Source organism: Trichosurus vulpecula, chromosome 5 (genome assembly GCF_011100635.1).
Source record: "Trichosurus vulpecula isolate mTriVul1 chromosome 5, mTriVul1.pri, whole genome shotgun sequence".
NCBI classification, from domain to species: Eukaryota; Metazoa; Chordata; class Mammalia; order Diprotodontia; family Phalangeridae; genus Trichosurus; species Trichosurus vulpecula.
Window position 1 is genome coordinate 48,580,444 of NC_050577.1, and position 19,998 is coordinate 48,600,441.

The window sequence follows — 19,998 nt, forward strand, 5'->3', positions numbered from 1 at the left end:
CTGTGCTATAGCCTATAATTGCCCCAGGCCATGGTCTAAGACTGTAAGCGGACTCTCTAGCCACTGCTCTGAGCCACCCTTCCTCTCCTTCGTGTTTATATATTAAATTATCTCGTATCATAAGTGTATGTCCTCTCCAGGTCACGCCTTGGAGAGACTCTATCCATTTGGACAGCTATGTTCTATTATGTTTTTGTTGCTGCTGCTGCTGCTTTTAAAATCAACCTTCTAACAAAGATTCTTAACCGGGGTCTGTGGTCCTGGATTTTTGGGGGGAGGAAGCAGTTCTATTTTGATAACTGCATTTCAGTAGAATTTGTTTCCTTTATAATCTCATGTACTTTATGTTTATGTATTGAAAAACATGACTAACAGAAAACATTAAGAACTCTTGGTTAATTGTCACTGAATGTATATTTGCAAGTACATTTATACATGTAGGTGCTGCATTTAAATTATCTATTACACATTTTATTGGGATTTTTCCCCCTTTTTTTTCCTCTCCCTACAGAAATGCTTGACATTCAACCCAGCAAAAAGAATCTCGGCTTGTGGTGCATTGTCTCACCCGTATTTCCATGATGTAGAGAAGCCTCATGAGAATGTGGACCCTCGGACATCCCCCAGCCAAAGCAGCAGTGAGGGGAACAGCGCTTGAGGCAATCAGCCCTCCCTGGAGGTGAACTGATGACTGAGGAATCCACCCCCTGGGGGAGGCAGAGCAGCCACCAATAACATCTGGGCTTCTGGAGAGTCAACCTCTCTCTTCTGGATGGCTATTTGTTTCTCCCAGGAGACTGGCGGAGTTTACTGTTTCCAAATCAATGCAAAAGCAATTTTGAGCTTGATGTTCGTGTGTCTGTTTGTTCGTTTGTTTGTTCATTCGAAATACCTGGAAAAACGAAGACAAAAAAAAAAAACTCCAGATGAAGAGAAGCTGCTGACCAATTTTGCTGCCGTTTCTTTTGTCCAACATTGAATGCTGCCAGAGTGAAGTAGAAATAATCCAGTCACTGCCGACTTAAGATGTAATCTCTCTATAGCTGCTGAAGCCTAATTTGGTACTCTTGAGAGAGTGTGTGTGTGTGTGTATGTGTATGTGTGTGTGCGTGCGCGTGTATGTGCTTGTGATCTCTTAAAGTGTTATTTTTTTAACTACACAGAATAATTGAATTTTTAGAGGCTGAAGGGAATGGAATACAGATGCATCTATTTACTGAAGAGAAAATACCAGAATTAGGGCTTCTCCAGTGAGAAATATGGGCTTATGTTGACAACATCTCCGTTCTGTTTAAATGCAGTAAGTTTACAAGGAGTAAGAGTTTATTTATACCTAGGCAAAAGTGGATGCACACTGAAAAATTCATCCCTGCCTTTCCAGCCTCCCTACGAGTATCTTTAAGGGAAGTATTTCAAAATACACAATGTCTTCTGCCCTCTTTGGAAAGCTAATTTTATTCATTGCAAATCTGTTTTGATAGTACAACATAATTATTTTTCTCTCAAAACAGAGCCCAAAAGTCATTTCTCTACCTATTATTGATTTTAGGAAATGTCCCTCTTTAAAAAAAAAAAAAAGTAAACGAAGATGGTAAGACAGAGAGAGAACCTTTTGTTTTCTGGTTTGCAACTTTTAAACATTTTTTAAGCCCTCTATTTTTTAAGCATTTCCTATTTTAGTTGAGAGAACTCTTCTTTTCTAACTGGTTACAGGAATGTCCTAAGCGTTATCTCTACACGTTAACACTGTACTTTCTATAATGCACTGCCTTACTTGCAAAATGTGTATTGCGTATTACCTCCTAGTGCCTAAGTACATTACTGCCAGCTGGTTACATATGTCATTTTACACACTATCTTCATGTGTCAGACACACCTCTTGTATCTATGGAGTAAGACTGCAACTTCCTAACTCTGCAACCTAATTCAGGCCTCAGTGACCTTCCCTTTCAAGGATCATACATCATGGTCCTGTGCCTTTGTAGCTTAAGGAGATGAGTCAAGTACGCATGTCCCTGTATGCCACCAGCAAAAAAATGTACAAACCTGTAGAGAAGATGGCTTGAACATGTAACTTCATATTTTTACTTTGGTAACACAACCTATTTTCAGTATAACATTTGTCTTTTTAAAAGGGCAGAAAGAGGAAAAAAAAAACTTTTTACTACTTTTTGGGAATAGCTTTCTACTCTACAAAAGCAAACACGGGTTTTTTCCCATTACCTAGACCATCTTTCCTTTGTGTTTCTTCTTGCTCTTTGGTTTGGGTTAGGGATCCTTTAAGAAAGGCATTCCGCCTACTCCTGGTTCTTAGGTTGTTGATCCCCCCTAACCAATGGAGGTCTTCATATTGTGGCTAGTTCTGCTTTTTCCTGCTGCTTCACAGTCCTTCACCTTTACTTTAGAGATAGCTGCTTTCATGGCCATGCTCCCCCTCAATCCTCTGCTCATGCACCCTGTTTTCTAGTGACTAACTTCTGATAGCAAGAACATAGCTGACCAACTGTCTTTGGAGAAATGAGGTAGACTGGCACTTTTGCTATTCGAGACTCTCGCTTTGAACATCCACATCAGTTAAGATTATGTTCAGAGGCAGAATTATTAAAGAATGGATGATGACCAGCCTGAGTCAAACTAAAAGAGATCATGTACACTTTCATGCTTTAGAAAGCATTATATTATTCTTGAGAAATATCAATATGCAGCTTCATGGGGTATGTGAATATATCAAACTATAAACAAAGTAAAGTCGCTTTTTAAAACAAAAAGTGCACACACATACTGGTTTGCTTCAGTGATATAAAGGATGAATTCTCCTTTGAAATAAAGTGAGGAGTCATCGAAGAAGAATATTTCAGCATTTTTCAGTATTTAAACATCAGTAGCTGGGTTTTGGGCCATTGGCATTAATCCTTGAAATAAAATTAGGTGAAGGTGGTCTAAATAATACCAAATACGACCAGGAATGGTGAGGATTTTGCTTTTCTTTGGGGCACTGAGTTAAAACAAAGAGGAGGACCTGTTTTCTCCTAAAATAAACTTGGGTTAGGTAACTTTCTTCCTTGCTACTACATGAGCTTCTAAGTCAGCCTCTCTCTAGCCATCAATTAGGTAAAAGTTAGAGTCACACAGTTAGGATGAGGAAAAAAAAATGAGTATACTGTGCTAATATGATCTAGAACTTCTGTGTTTTGTTTTTTTAATTGGCTTAGGAAGTTCACTTTAACTTTCTAGCATGTACGGTAGACTTAATTTTTGAATTTTTAATGAGAAGATTTAGAAAAAAAACTATTTTGGTCCAATATTCCTTCCAAAGTTAGACCCTAATAACAAAAAAAGATAAAGCAGTTCACCTTCTCCCATCGGTCAGAGACTTAACCCTTATCTCTTCTGTTAATTTATATATTGGGCTAGCATAACTCTTTTATCATTTTGTGCTTATGATGGTCACCTCCCATGCTTGTCATTTTCTGATTGAGGATCCATCCCAGGCCCCCCCTTTTTTCAAGGAGAATTTTTTCCCAAACTCTCCAGAAAAGCCCACCGGGTTTTAGTTACTCTTCTGGGAAACAATGTTTCATAAATCTTTGCCAATGCTAGGAAGCCAGGAACATATGGGAACTCAAAATACCTAGTAAGCCTTATCTAAAAACCCATGTAACAAATTAGAAATACATTGTAGATTTGAAACAAAGTGTGAAGACTGTTGTTCCCCTGGTTGCATACATTTCCCATGTTACAGTGGAAGAGAACTATCTAATGTGTTATACTGGGTGACCACGGGCTTTGCCAAAAGCTTCTGTAGCAAAGTAAAGATAAAGGAAATACTGCACAGTGCAGAGTTTTATGGTTACTCCAGGAAAATTAGAATGAAGCAAAGCCTGGTGTCCAGTCTTTGCTCCTGAGTGATATGATATGGCAAAGAGGTAAAAACCTAAAAGAAACAGGCTCACAGGAAACTAAGGCAAAATGGGTACTATTCTCCCATTTTGTTTGTCCTCTGAAGTCAATGGCAACTTGGGAGTTCAAGGAAGAGGAATGTTGTGGGCAGGTTCAGCCCCCTCTCCTCTCATAGTTTCCTCTTAACAAGCATACACCTTAGATTCCAGGCCTTCTAGCCCCCAGGTGGCTCTTACCAAAAAAAGATCAAAATTACCTAACCTAAGAACAGAGTTGTGGCATCTTGTTAACTTGTAGGAGGTACCAGACTCAACATCTCTTGTGTTAAAACAGTATTACAACTGAAGCAGTCCATTTTTTTTTTATCTTGTTTAGTTGAGGGTTTTTTGTTTTGTTTTGGTTTTTTATTGAGAAACTCCTTTTTTAGTTTGTGACAGAAATGTATCTATACCTTGCTAGGGAAATCCTTTTAAACATAGTAGGTATTTTTCTCCTCAAATTATATATTTGGCATTATGGTGTTTGGTTACACACTGTGGACCTTCCACCCTAGTAAATATTGCCTTGTGCCAACATTAGCAATCCCTGTTGCATTATGGAAACAAAATCATGTAAAACTTCCTAACAACACAATATACGTTAAAATTCATCTAACCAAAGACAACATTATTTCCTTTCTTTTCTTGAAAGATTCAGGTATTTTTTAATAAAACATGCCAGACCACCTGTCTTCTATTTCTCTCCAAAGTGTAACTCTTTAGGTCACATCAGGTATAAAAATTGTTTGATGTGGCAGACGGTGCTTAGAGGAACCACCATTGCTAGCATTTTTGGCTCATTCTTTTTCACAGAAAGAATTAACCTTAGAAAGAAAATGTCATTATAGAGTCTTAGGTACTGAAGGATTTTTTAGAAGAGTGAAAACTTTAGATTATGAGAGATAAGATGTCCTTTGTTTAAACACTTTTGTAAAAATCTGAGTTATAAAAACAATGGAGAGGGTTAGAGGAAGTTCAGAAGAAAAAAGGAAAGCGTCCAAAGGCAGATGGCTTGGAGGCCATGTTTGTATCAAAGAATGCATATTATTAACATATTTTGTAAGAATAAGTTAAAATTCCAATGGGAATCCTGAATTTAGTATACCCTAAAGAAACTAGATTCCAAGATGTTCAGTTTTTATCATAGTTGTCTTCATTTATTAGTTGAGTAAAATGAGTTAGCCTATAACTTCATGGACACCCAAAAATTTCAAACTAAATTTGTGGCTCATAATTTAAAATGTTAATTGTAGTGTGGAAGAACAGCCCCATGGAAAAAAGAGATGTTTTGCCCACATACCACTGAGTCAAAAATCAGAAAACCTTTCTGTTTCTCAGCATGTACAATTGAAACCACTCACCAGAGCACTGAAGCATTGTATTAATAAAGTTAGCAAAATATCTACTTGATTAACTCATCCTCAAATAGCACACATCACATTTTGAATTTGGAAAGTCTTTAGTAGTTTCTGAAGAGGCAATATCTTCAGTAGACCAGCAGTAACTGTGTTCCTTCTTAAAAGACCAAGAAAATAATGATCATTTTCAAAATGGAATGTTCATTTGCCTCCCCGTATTCTTGTTCAACAAGAAGTCAGCCATGTTACAGTAGATTTTTCAATCCCTGTTATCTTAGGATTTTCCTAACTGGTTGGTATATATGCTACAAAAATAATGACAACAGCAATAATAATAAAACTTCTGCATCTTTGGCAAACTAAGAATTAGAACAGAAGGATCAGATTTTTAAATGGCCTTGTTTCCTTTCAGTCTAGTTTGAATTCTTAGGACCGTCGTTCAGCTTTTCAAGGGAGTTACCTTTTTCTTGACTTTCAGTGAATTCAAGGAAGAAGGAAATTAATGGAATTGCATCAACACACTAATATTTCTTTATTGGGTCTTCTATTCTTCAGAACTGTGAACCTAAATGGTAGCTGAAAATCCATCCCAGCATGTCTTTAGGTGTATGTGTGTGTGTGTGTGTGTATGATTTTGGTTAGTCCATGATTTCCTTGGCATGGATACAATCCAATCTACACCTTCTAATATTCTTGATTCTCATCCATTCTTCCCTTAAATTTAACTGACGTGTCTTCTATGTTGTTATTAGACAAATCATCACTACAGCAGCTAAATTAATTATCCAACCACCATTAATTAATGATAATTTACAGGGTGTTCCTAAAGTCTGGACACATAGGAGTTATTGCATTGAGCTCATGTGAATCTTGCAAAGCACATCAACCTTTGCATCACAAATGATGGAAATCATATTGAAGATGTTATTTGTTAATATTCCAATTAAATAAAATGTTGAAAATTTCATTCATTTCATTTCTTGAAAATAGGCATTTTTGCATATGTGGCCAGGCTTTAGGAACACCCTGTATTTTAAGTCCTTGGTCATCCTAGCATTATATGAGTCACAACCATCCAGAACCACTAGGACAATGTTAGCATAACCTTAGCAATTTTGAAGAGAGCTTGGGGGTACGAAAGGAAAGGGAAAATGTTATTTTGTTTCCTATAGACTGACCCTAAGAAAGATGAGATTATTCATTTTGTGCTAGTATGTTCTCCAACATGTCACTTTGGGAAAAAAATCTGAGAAATTTCTAAGACTATAAATAATCTTTTAAACACTATCCCCCACTCCAATCTTGGTTTCATTTAATTTTTATTTAGTACTTGTTTTTCAAGATAAATAAAATGTTTGAAATCACCCAGAAATGGGTGGAGTTCTCAATAACTTGTATAAATGTAAATTAGCCTTAAAGAAAATATTCCTCCTTTGGTCATTTAAGAGAGAGACCCTCAAAGTCATCTCTATACAAGGAGGTATTATTCATTAATAAAAGGAGCTCCCCACAGCATAGGCCAGTTTTGATGATAATGTAGCACTCTTCCCATTCATCTTGATGAGAGAGATGCATCTCAAATTCAGTACTTTTACATTCCTTGGTGTTAGGTAGCTGCGCATCTACATGAAGGATTAGCACCCTGAAGAAACAGGGACATCTGGGTGAGCAGATCATGCAACAACGTAATACATAAAACCATTTTATATAATTGTTGTCCCATATGAGAGACATCCCTCAAATATAATAGACAATTTTTGCATTGTGGTTTTCTATTTGGAATGTACAGAACTAGAGAGAAATATGAGCTAGTTCATTTTCTAATCTATAATCTGTGAATGTTACAACTTAGGAATTTGTCTTCTGTGACATATACTGGTCCTATGACCCTACAGGGTCTTTTGTCTCCTCTGTACCCCAAGAAACTAGCTGAAGTTTTTAAGGTGTAGAACTGCTACTAATCTGTATTAGTCAAGGAAAGTTATTCCTAGGAGCAAGCACATGGATGAAATCATAGATCCTACATCAGAGTGGATCTATGATCCACTTATATATGTGGTAAATAGGTAGAGAGCTACACACACATCTATACACATATGGTATATAATATATATTATGTTTGTGTGAATATATGATTCCTTTTTCCCAAATTATACCTGAGGATATAATTTTATAAATGAAATTTTTGAGAAAAAAAGTTATTTTTTAAAAACTTGACTTTGGAGCAAAGAAATAGGACTGGCACAAAAACCCATTATGGTACATATGCTCCAAAATTAGTTCATTTTCCCCAGCAAGATCAATTTAAATGCAGAAAAGCAATTGTATTGACTTTCAAGATTTCCAGCCATTGCTTAGGTTCACAACTCTTGAACATGACCCAATCAAAAGCCATTTTTTGTTTATTTTTCTTCATAGGAATAAAAATAAGGTAATGCCTTTTTAATATTCCTTAGGAAATATTCTACATATGTCTTCCTTTGAAGTGTTTATGATCTTCTATAGGTGACGGACTTAAAGGATTATTCAAAATCTACCATAGTATAGTGGATTTCCAACTTCAGTTGCAAAATGAAAGACAAGGGAACATCCTTAGCTTGTCCTAAGGGGGCTAGGAAGAGGTCTAGGTCAATTGTGAGCCTCCAAAAGTGGCTTCCACCACAAAGGCATTCTAGAACTTATAGCTTATTAAGATGCATTTATTGGCCATCTCAGAGAAGTCAGTGTCTGGGCCCGACTAGAAATTAGACCCACCTCCCATTCATCTATTTGAAACAAAGTCCAGCCTAAGCAAGATACCATGGGTGCTGTTTCTGCCTGGGAAGCAACTATTGGATAATGTTTAGGAAAGAAAAGCTACCAGACAGTGTTTAAGAAAGAAAATCTTCCTTAGAGTCCAAAAAGTATCTCCAAAAAATTTACACAAAGATTCTTTTGAAGAAGTGTGGTTACTGCAACTCTGCCCGAGGTTTGTTATTCTCGGAACAGCAGGTCTGCAGACTGAGCTTGCTTCCCACTCCCCATTCCCCCAAGAGAAAGTGGCTAATTACTGGAAAGCTAGATTTCTTTTCACCTTTCTATAGTTAGATGGCTCTTCCTTAACTGTAAAAGATGGACCCAGAAGAGTTGTTCACAGATCATCCTCGTTTCTGCTTGCTAATTAACTGGCCATGACGTAACAAGTGAATTTTCTTTCCTCCTTTCTCTTCTGTATCTCTGCCCAGTAGTTAAGTGTCTGTAAATGAATGCTTTAGCTACTCTGTCTGGCATATTCCTATGTACCTGAACTTTGTAGTGAATCACCAGGAGAGGATTCACATTGTTTGATAAACAGATTTTCTTAAAAGAACCCACCATTATTTCATTTCTAAACTATTGTTATTTTTCTATAGCATCCATCTATGATCTTAGGTGAATTTGTGTTCTTGTTTGAAGGCTTCTAGTCCTTTAAAAAGATTCACTGTGTTACCAGAAGCATCAATATTTCAGTGATCCCAAAGCACTTTGAATTTGACTTGGCATTTCAAAATAGTAAAACCTGGTTCCCCAGGTCATAACGTGGCGATGGCCACTTTGCTCATACTCCTGAATCCATCCCAGATTCCATTTCCCCTCTCTTTTCTTTTTTTTTTTTTGCAGGGGGGAAGGCCGGGCAATTGGGGTTAAGTGACTTGCCCAAGGTCACACAGCTAGTAAAGTGTTTCAAGTGTCTGAGGCCGGATTTGAACTCAGGTCCTCCTGACTCCAGGGCCGGTGCTCTACTCACTGAGCCACCTAGCTGCCCCCATTTCCCCTCTCAAACCTGTGTTTGTGATGATGTGTACCCATATATATCAATAGTCCTTTACTTGCTTGTATTCATGCATTTTGCTGTAATGAATAATAAGTGTCCTAGTGAATCCATAGAATTCAAGTACCAACTGCCCATCTGTGGGAAATATTTTCTAAAAGCTGTTCTGCATTCAAAAAGTTATTTCTACTATGAATCTTTGTTGTTATTTATTTCTGGGTTATACTTGTCATGTGAAAATACAGCTGGAGACAGAAAATCTTAACACTTTCTGTTTTCTACTTCATGTGCATTTAATGTTAATTACCATTGTCAAAGGGGCACCTAATCTACATGGAAAGAACGTAGAACTAAGTGCCTCAGTAAGCTGCATACCTTTGCATTAGATAAGTAAAATGGGCTTGGTTGGATAGAGCATTTTATACCTGAGTTTCCTTTCTCAGATAGGCAAAGGAATTAACAAAAAGGCCTTGGCAGTGTTTCTGCTCTCAACTTTACATATAGCATAATGTTTAAAAAAAAAAGTCAAAAAACAAAAACTCAAGTTAGAAAACCATCCCAGGTGCTCCTTAATTTAGGAACTGCCCTAGATTGCCATCTGAGAAAATGCCAGTCGGGGCCAGATGCTTAAGTTGGTGCCTTAGTTTGCCTGGGTTAGAGAGCCTTCAGAGTCATAAAGTGCCCTTGTATGTGTTAATGGAAACAGATAAAACTGTTGACAGAAAGAGCCCTGGGTAAGGCTGCTACCGAAAGAGTTTCCATATGTGATGGATGTTGTGTCTTAGTGTTTCTGGAATGTTTCAGATGACAGAAGGTCTAAGTTTCAGGGTCTCAGAGAACTTGGATTTGTACAGAGGTAGTTTTCTTTGGTTATTAAGAAGAACAGAATTGCTAGTGGAATGATGTTCAAGCAGAATTTGGCAACTAGTAATACCCAACATTTCAGTAACTTGAGAGATTTCTAGCATTTCATTTTTTGATCTAAAGGTTTGAAAAGCATGCTTTTTAGTCTAGAGATACAGTACATGATAAGAGAAGCACAATATTGGTACCCATGAGAGTACCAGCACTAGAGATTTTTATAGGATATTTGTTCTGAGATGTGTAGAAATACATTTATACTGTAAAATATATTTGGGGTTTGGGTTGTTTTGTTTTTACAATTCCACAAGACATAATCAAAACTATTTTTTCAGGGTTACAATACTGTAGGTCACACACAGTAAGCTTATTTTTTTTTCAGTGTATTCTAATCATAGATAATATTGTAAATGTTGAAAAAAATTCTGGGATTATACACTTGAATCGTTGGTTTCTGTCTTTGAAATTGAGATTATTCTGGTGATGTGTAGGGCAGGGGTCCTGCTTGCCAGAAGAGACTTCTCTAATCCCCTGCCTGACCCGCTGCTTGGCCAATGCCTTCCACACTGCCAATCTGGTGATCCTGTAATCTCTTTCTCCATCTGTTCCTACCACTAATCTGGGCATCCTTCATGCCCCTTTCCTGTGCTTCCCACCATTGTCATGGGCTGCCCACAGAGCTGGCTCTTCCTTATTTTCTTGTGCCCCTGCTCAGGTAGCAGAGGCCCAGTTAAGAGGTGCTTTTGATGCCATGTTTGGTTGTGGACATGCCTGTATATGCCTTGCTCCCATCCTCCTAACCCCTCTGATCTTGCACAGCAACCCAAAGAAGGTTCCCAATTCTTGGTCCAGGATACAGAATCTAAGGTTGATAACATACTCCAGTGACTTTCCCACATCCTGCATCTATCTGATTATTTAATGAAAATGTCCAGTTTGACTTCTGATCTGAGATGAAGAATTCCCTAAGGGTGCAAACCTTACATTCCAGGCTGCTTTTCCTACCAGTTCACAGGCCATCCTTTCACCATATTTCTTCATACTTGAAATTCATTCTGCTATTTTAATATCAGGGTACAAACATTTTAAAGGTGCGTGTATTACTGTTCCTACAAAAGGTGCATAATTTTTTTTTCATTCAGTGTGCTTAATAATTGCTATTAAATGGCTCTATTTTTGGTGCTTTTGGTTTAGCTGTTAAAAAAAAGAGGTGCATGAAGATGCCTTGCCTGGAACATAACTTTACTCTATATTTAGCTGTTTTATCATTTTTCTTATGCTGACTTAACCCTTCTCTGTCCCTGGGTACAGAGATGCAGAAAGGGGAGGCATTACCAGGAAGCTCTGTGTCAGGACCACCCTGATGCCTTCTTTTACTCAACCTAATGCGAGAGGTAGTTCTCTTCCATGCTAAGCATGGGTGCAGCATTGCTTTGGGGAAACCCTTCCCTTCCTGCATATATGAGCTATGCAACCCTTCAAGACAGAATGGTCCAGGCCATGAATGGGAAGGGGCAGAGTAGGGAAGAGCTACAACTATGGCACAGCTGTGACATTTCCCATTTCTGTTATCTTTACCTTGGAGAGCTCCCAGGGAGGGGAAATTACTCCTCTCTTCCTTATAGCAGCCCAAGTGGAAAGCTCTGGCTTTCCCCTCTCTAGGCATTTGAAGATAGAGGTCAGCTTTTCTATAGTCTTCTTGGCCTGCAAGGAGAGAGAAGAGATCGCATTCATTGTTCAATGGAATGTAATACCCAAAAACTACGGAAAGCAAACTGTAATATATAAAACTAAATACACCCTCACATAAATCTTTACTTTTCAAAATCAACCTATGTTTGGGTTCCTTTACCCTGGTTTTTCTAAAGGTCCATGACCTAATATACCATTTCTAGCATGCGCCTTACCATAAGGGATTCATTGTTTCATTACTCTAAGAACAGTTTATGGAGAGAGGAGAGAATGGACTTCAGGAATAGCCACATATTAGCGATCACAAATGTTGAAAGGGCAGAAAAAAGTACAAAGGGTCACAGATATGGGATTAGATAAGACTTATTTTATCAGAGAAGTAAGTAGTCCTTTAGAACTGGATGTCTTACTGCTGGCAGTGCTAGAAAGCCAAGTTATGTATTTATTGTTGAATGATGAGGTTCATTGTTTTAAAAAAAATCAATATTGGAATGTCATTGTCAGATTAATGTTTTCAGTTATGCACAAAGTAATTTGAAATAAAAAAGAGAAGTAGTTTGTATATTTATCATCCCATAATACAGTTTCTTTCAATAAAAGTACTGATAGCAATAAAAATAACAAAAACAGCAATATTTTTAAACTGCTTTCTCAAAGATTCGCTGTCTTAACTATATTTTTCTTTTATCTTGATGTAAGATGAATACAGTCACAGTAAGTACTGAATAAATACAAAGTTTGGCAAAATGTGTTTCAGACTTTTCTTTTGAACAAATTCTGTTCTTACTGCAAAAATAAGGAATAAAGTGAATAGTAGATCTTCACCTCAGAGTTGGTTGATAAATCATTATCTATCCATTTTTTTATCCATCTAAGTTTGGAATGGAGAATGAGTGGTAAGTGTGGGATTAATTGTCAAGAGATGGGGAAAAGAAAGGTGAGTGAATAATCTGGGAGGACAGGGTATTATAGGAGCTTTCTGGCACCTGAACTTGCTAGACGGGGAAACTAAAGAAGGGAAGTTCTTGCTGCCCTGTACTGTCTCCCTTATGAGTTATCTTCAGAATGTAGAACTGTCTTCCTAAAGGATCAGAGAATTAGAGCTGGAAGGAGCCTTAGTGGTTATGGGGTCTAACCCCCTCCATTTTACAAATGAGGAAACAAGCCCACAGAGGTTAAGGGGTAAGCTCAGGGTCAAATAGCTAGTAAGTGCCTGAGTTAGGAACCTAACCCAGGTCTTCCAAACTCCAGGTCCAGTCTGCCACACCACATCGCTTCTCATCTTTTCCCTGTTTTTGTACTTTAGGTACCTAAAGGGTGGTTCCTGAAACTGTCCAGAGCTAGGACCCTTCCTATTTATTTGCCATCAAGGAGTATAGCTGTAATTTCCTCAACTATAAACACCATATTAGATTCTAAATATCCCTCAAATTAAATGTGTTATTCAGGAGAGCTAATACTACTCACAAAGGCACTGAAAGTAGACAGTTAAGACTCTGAAAAGCTTTGGTGACTACAAAATAATAGAGTATTAAGAAACCAATCAAGAGTGAATGAGTGGTCTGTAGGAAGGCTACTTAAGAAGCATGGAGGCAATATGCTGAGAAAGGCTATAAGAAAATTCCCCTACAAGTCCATTTAACAAGTCTTTATTGAGTTCTGACTTTAAAAAAAAAAGCCCAGTTTGCCATGTGAAACAGGAAATGAGTATCAGATAAGCATTCTACTTCATAGTTAATTATGGTAAATAATAAAGGAAAAATGATCCCCGTAGCCTCCCAGGAAGAAAACGGGGATATGAAAGAGTAGGTGAGGTGGTAAAGGAAGGTAATGAAACAGAGAGGAAAGGGGGAAATTTTGATTCAGCTGTGGGAGGGGACCCACTGAAGAATGTTCCCATGAAGAAAGGAAGATGAGTTCTATGGGGAGAGATGGGGTTCTTAACTGGATATAATCTGAAGAGACCACTGCCTCTGAGAGAATGTTGTGCCCACGGACAGCATCATGCCTCAGGTGAAGGGAAATCAGATGTTCTAGGGGCAGTTAAAACCTAGAAGTGTGGGTGGACAAGGACCCAAAGGGAGATTCCATGGCAAGTGAGGGGAAAAAAATGATCATGGGAAAAGAAGAGGGTTATAATGAATTACACAATAAAGGACATAGGAAAATTTCTACCATGGGTCAATACTTCTATTTTCTCTGTCTCCTGCAAGAATAGAAGACAGAGAGTAATACAATAGCTTCCTTTCAGTTTTGGAAAATCTAATAAAATATAAACAAAAGGAAAAATGTAGAATTGAACAAATTGTGGGAGAAACTAGAGTGAAAAGACATGGTGTGTTCCATGTGGGACAGCTAAAAAAAATAAATTTTTTGGCACCACATAAAATTTTTATGAAAACTAAGTCCAGAGACATTGCAAATAAATGTAAAAAAGCATAGGTAGTCCTTTATAGACCATAATACGATAAAAATAGTCATTAATTCAGGACAGGAAAAAAACAAAAAACAAAAGACATAGACCCAAATGGAAACTTAATGGCAAAATCCTAAATAGTGAATGAGTCAAAGGATAAATCAAAGAAGCAAATAATAATTATGTAAAAGAAAGTGATAATGATGACACAATATCAAAATTTCTTGATTTTAGGTAAAAAAAGAGCCCTGAGGAATTATATCCCTGAAAAGTACATTAACAAAATAGAACAGGGAAGTACTGTTGAACTGAATGTGCATTTTAAAAATCTGAAAGCCAACAAGTGAAAAAAGCACAAAAGGGGAGATATTGAAAAAGAGAGGAGAAATAAAATGGAAATCAAAAAGAATATAGAAATGATGAATTAAAAGCTGGCTCTTTGAAAAGATCAAGCAAATTGATAAAACTTCAACTTGATTAAAAGGAGAGTGGATAATCAAATCTCCAGTGAACAAAATGAGAACACAACAAAACCAAAAGAAATAAGGATTATCAGAACTTACTGTACACAATTACAGTGTAATTAACAAAACTGAGAACACTAAAGAAATAACTTCAAAAATAGAAAATACCCAAACTCATAGAAGACTAAACAAGGATCTTAAATAATCAAATTTCAGGAGAGGAAATAGAACTAGTTTAAATAAACTACCAAAGTAGGGGGAGGGAGGGTGGAGCAAATCTGGTCCTACTATATTCACAGGAGAATTCTTTCAGACTTTAAAAAACAATTAGTACCAACACTACACAAATTATTTTCAAAAAATGAGAAATAAAGCACTTCATCAGATTACTTTTATGAGACAAAGATAGTCCTAATACTAATAGTGTAATGGTTTTTATATAAAATCCTAAAGAATCAGCAAAAATACTGCTTGAGACAAGATTCACCAAATTTGCAGGCTTCAAAAAACTCATGAAAAACTACAGTATTTCAATATAATAAAAATAAAATCCAAGAAGCAATAATAGGAAGAGATATACCATTCTGAATAACCTCAAAATGCATGAAGTATTTTGGCATCAATCTACCAAAGTACACAAAATAACTATAGATTTAATAACAAAATGAGACATCTATAAAAGCACTTAGCACAGTGGCTGCACACAGTAGGTACTTAATAAACGTTGATTGATTGTGACATTTGATAGTCCAAACTCTCACTTCCGTTCATCTATGGACAATTAAAATATGGTGGGGGGCGGGGGGCGGATCAGTTTTTAAACTGAGAAAGAGAATGCAGTCAATTCCAAACATTTGTGAAGCAACAGCTGTCCCTTCACATAGGAGAAACGTATGGCTTGAAGGGAGGTACAGTAGATATCTCTAGCCTCTTCTCCCTCTCCCACCCCCCACTTTAAGGAAGACTCTCCTGCCAGGAGGAGAAGCAGGAGTTTAGGGCCAGAAGCTTGGCCACTCCGCTCTCCTCAAAGAAAGGGAATGCCAGGCTAGAATTCTATCTATCTGCTCCCTTAAAGGTTATTAGTTCAGGGTATGAGCATTTTAGATTCCAGCTAAACATCTGATCATTGCTTTTTTTTTTAATAGGAAGAAGAGGAGGATCCCCAAGCTTTAAAACCAAAGCTTAAGTCCCTTACCACCAAATATTAGTTCCATTATGAACACCCATAGGAAATTAGCAAAGAAACATTTATACAAGTTGACAGCCAAACAGAAATCAGGGAAAATAGACATAGGAAAATATATACCAGAAAATACAGAGTGACGGATCTCTCCCACTGGAAATGAAGTAACTCAGCTCGACCAAGAGAGAATCCTAGATCTCATCAAAGGGAAAGTTCCCCCAAAGCCTCTAGCATAGCAAGATGGGAATAGGGACATGATGGACACTATCAGCTCCTCTCACATCTGCTTCTTCCTAGAGCCTTATTTTCCTAAGAGGAACCAGAAGTGAGTTTGGCATCAACCACCTTCTCTCTTAAAACTGGAAGCCAGAAGCACCCAAAGTGAGAAGAGCCCAGAAACTAAAGAGACCAAAGCTCTCCTATCTGCAGTTCTTGCCAACTCCACCCCACCCCTTGTGCAGGCTCAGGGCATTGATCTCCACCAATGAAGAGAGAGAGTCCCATACCAACGGGCTTTGGGACTCTGTTTATATTGGTTTATCTTCCACATCACATTAATATTATAATGTATGTTTTCAATTGTCGTTGGACCCTACCCCCTAACTGCACAGTCAGCATTAATACTTTTCTGCCGAACATCGTGTAAATGTCATTCAATCTTAGGGTAATCACTTTGGCTCCTTTTTGCAGGACCTGGCACCGTGACTGCTCTTTGCCTCGTGCGGTTACCATCCGTCTGCCTCTCACCATGATGCATTTACCAAATTCAATTCGACAACATTTAAATGCCTACCACAGGCAAGGCATTCTGGGAACACAACAACGAAAAGAAGGATACGGACTCTGACCTAAAGGAGCTTCAACCCTCCTTGAGGGCTGGGAAGGGAGGAGAGGGAGAGAAAGAGGGGAATGGGGAACCAGAGAAATACAGCTATAAGTGTAATAGATCTAGATTGTGACGGATCACTATAAAATGATATAGATCGTGACGGAGACAAGAGAGATCCGCATGAGACGCTCTGAGAAGGAGGAGATCACTTTCTGCTGGGGATCAAGAAGGCCTAATTTGAGCTAGGTCCTGAAGCGAGAGAAAGCTTTCGGCGGATGAAGAAGCGGAAGGCACGTAATGTGGGGCCAGAAGAGGATGAAGAAATTGAAGGAGGTTACAAAAGAACATACAAACTGGAAAAGAACCAGGAGAGGAAGGACTGCGTTATGGAAGCCCAGAATTGGGAATTGAGGGTCAACAGGATCACGTGTTGACCAAGAGCAGTCAGGTAAGCATTTTTTTTTTGGAGGGGAGAAGGCAGGGCAACTGGGGTTAAGTGACTTGCCTAAGGTCACACAGCTAGTAAGTGTGTCAAGTGTCTGAGGTTGGATTTGAACTCAGGTCCTCCCGACTCAAGGGCTGGTGCTCTACTCGGTGTGCCACCTAGCTGCCCCCATGTAAGCTTTTTAGCTCACTTCATCTATTCTACAAGGAGGGGAAATCAAGCTTTTTGTGAGTTTTTCATACCTAGCTATGCAGGACTTTTAAAATGAAGAACTGGTTTTTCCAGTTAATTTGATTAGCCTCCTAAGACATAGCTACATCCTGTAATAGAATCCTAGTGAACCTCTCTGATAAAATTAAACAAACTATTAAAATGACTACAGCATATAGGTCAAAGAGGGTAAGACTAAAAAAAATAGATTTTAACATAGCAAAGAGTAATTTTTTTCTTATAATTCCAATTTCTTTTCATATCTTATTATTTTATAAATGAAGGGCTGGCGACCCACAGTATCTGAGGAACTCACACATATTCAATGCAACTGTGCACATATGTATGTGGTAGTAGCCCAAGGGAAGTATACTTCCCATAGGGTTAGGAAATATATTTTCAATTCACATAAGATGGTCCCTCACTTCCTTCCTCTTCTTTCTTTCTTTCTTTCCTTCCTTCTTTCCTTCTTTCCTTCCTTCATTCCTCCCTCCCAGGCAATAGCACCTTAACATCTATGAAATATGTATTTTCCTTTTAAACCAATCCAAGGAAGGTGAGACCAAGAAAATCAAGGAAAACTATAGTCCCTGCACAGAATCTCGGAGTTAGAAGAGACCTGAGTTATTTAGTCCTACCATAGGCACACATAGAACTTGGGGCAGATAAGTTGTTAAGCAGTCATTTTTTCAGTCCTGTCCAACTACTTTTAACCCCATTCAGGTCACATGACCCATTGCATTTGGGGCTTTCTTGGCAAAGGTACTGCAGTGGCTTGACATTTCCCTCTCCAGGAAACTGAGAAAGTTAAGTAGCTTGCCCAGGGTGACCCAGCTTGTTAGAGTTTGAAGCCAGATTTGAACTCAGGAAGGTGAGTCTTCCTGACTCTAGGCCTGGTGCTCTATCCACTGCACCACCTAGCTGCCCACAGGGCAGGTATGCACATTTATTAATCCAATTCTGATAATAAATAGGAATCCTATCTAAATCACCAACAATCAAAGCAATGAGCTTTTCTTAAGTGACTACTGTGTACCAGGTACTGAGCTAGGTGTTGGGGCTACAAGTACAAAAATGAAACAGTCCCTGCTCTCCAATAACTTACATCCTATTGGGGGAAATAATATACAAGCAAAAGTGTGCTGAAATCAGCTTGTACCAACTCACAGGAGCCAATTGTTAAAATTTCAGTGTGAGCATTTCCATTACCTCAAAAATCAGCAAATGCATCAGGCTTGACTTATTGATTTGCTAATTTTGTCTAGACTTAAGAAAGTGATGGAGAAATGTTAATAAATGCAGATTAAACTAAAAAGTGTGTCTAGCATACCTTTTTTTTCTCAGAGACCCTGTTGTTAAATATTTAAATTTTAAATATTTAAATAACATTGCATATATGTAAATAAAAATATGTATATAACAGGGAATGTGGAGTCTCTGTGCACATTAGGGGAGGGAGGGTGGTAGCCTCAGTGTCGTAGTAACAATAATCACCCTCAAGCTGGCTATTTCCTGGCTCTCTGCAACCTAGAGAAAGCAGGCCAGCATTTTAATTAATTAACTAGCAAGAGAATGTAGTATACAATTTGGCCAGCAGGTGGCATTACTTTTAACCAGCCAAGTGGCTTCTTAGGGGGTAGGTACCTAGTGCCCAGGCACTGGCTTTCCCAAAGGCCTTATAGTATTCCCACTGTCCATTAGAGGTAATTCAGCCTATAAGCTCTTCCATGTGCCAGACACCATGCTTGGTGCTAGGGATGTAGCAATATAAATGCATACGTACATATGTATGGATATATGTATCTTCAGGTTACCATCTGCAGCATGACCAACTTGCACCTAAACTATTGCAAAAGACCCTTGGTCTCCCTGCCTCCTCTAGTTTCTCTTTCCAATCCATTCCCCACACAGCTGCCAATTAATATTCTTAAAACAAAGGTCTGACTTTGAGGGAGTATTCATATCTATCTATCCATATCTCTCTCTCTCTCTCTCTCTCTGTATATATATGTATATACATATAAATACATACATATATACATATATATATATATAGTCTCCCTCATTAGAATATAAGCCCCTTTAAAAAAAGGGGGGATAACAAAAAAAATATATAAGCCCCTTGAAAGCAGGGACTGTTTCAATTTGGTCTCTGAATCTCCGGTGCCTTTCACAGTGCCACACAGAAAAGGTGCTTGTTTGTTGTTTGATTGAGTTGTTTGATTGAGAAACAAATGTCATTAATTAGGGAAAAATAAAAGCATGCATAAGAATTAGACCAGGATTCTTACCTTGGCAACCACAGATCTCAGAGAGGGGATCAAGGATTTAAAAAAAAAAATTTTTTTGATAGCTGTATTTCAATATAATTGGTTTTCTTTGTAATCCTACGGATTTTTGTTTGTGCATTCAAAAACATTATTCTGAAAGGGGTCCATGCCAAAAAAAAAAAAAGTTAGGAACCTCCGATCTAGACCAATCCCATTATTTTATAAATCTGAAGCCTAAATCTTTGCCATGACTTGTTCAAAGTCATGTGAAGGTTGGGCTTATCCCTAAAGTCTCTTCCCACTCTAAAGCTTACTATTCTCTGCAGAACTTCATTGAGGTCTCACCTATCTCTAAATCCTATGATCCTCCTTAGAGCAGCTGGGTAGCTCGGTGCACAGAACTCTGGAGTTGGAGTCGGGAAGACCTGAATCCAAATCTGGACTCAGACACTTACTAGCTGTGTGATCCTGCGCAAGTCACGTCACCGTTTGCCTCAGTTTCCTCATCTGTAAAATGAGTTGGAGAAGGAAATGGCAAATCA

The 19,998-nt window shown here is 38.1% G+C and overlaps 1 protein-coding gene and 1 long non-coding RNA gene across 2 annotated transcripts in view; one reads left to right on the top strand and one right to left on the bottom strand.

The window, feature by feature from the left end:
* Positions 1–848, top strand: part of CDK6 (cyclin dependent kinase 6) — a 257,723-nt gene extending 256,875 nt beyond the window's left edge. The window contains exon 7 of the mRNA XM_036759648.1: positions 512–848. Within this exon, the coding sequence (XP_036615543.1) occupies positions 512–658 (147 nt within the window). The 3' untranslated portion in view covers positions 659–848. The remainder of the gene's footprint in view (positions 1–511) is intronic.
* LOC118850333 lies at positions 808–19,886 on the bottom strand. The gene is made up of 3 exons (XR_005010466.1): positions 19,802–19,886; positions 11,526–11,651; positions 808–892 (listed from the first exon to the last, which is right to left on the bottom strand). It is a non-coding gene; the product is annotated as an uncharacterized LOC118850333 (long non-coding RNA).
* Between the last annotated feature and the right edge of the window lie 112 nt (positions 19,887–19,998).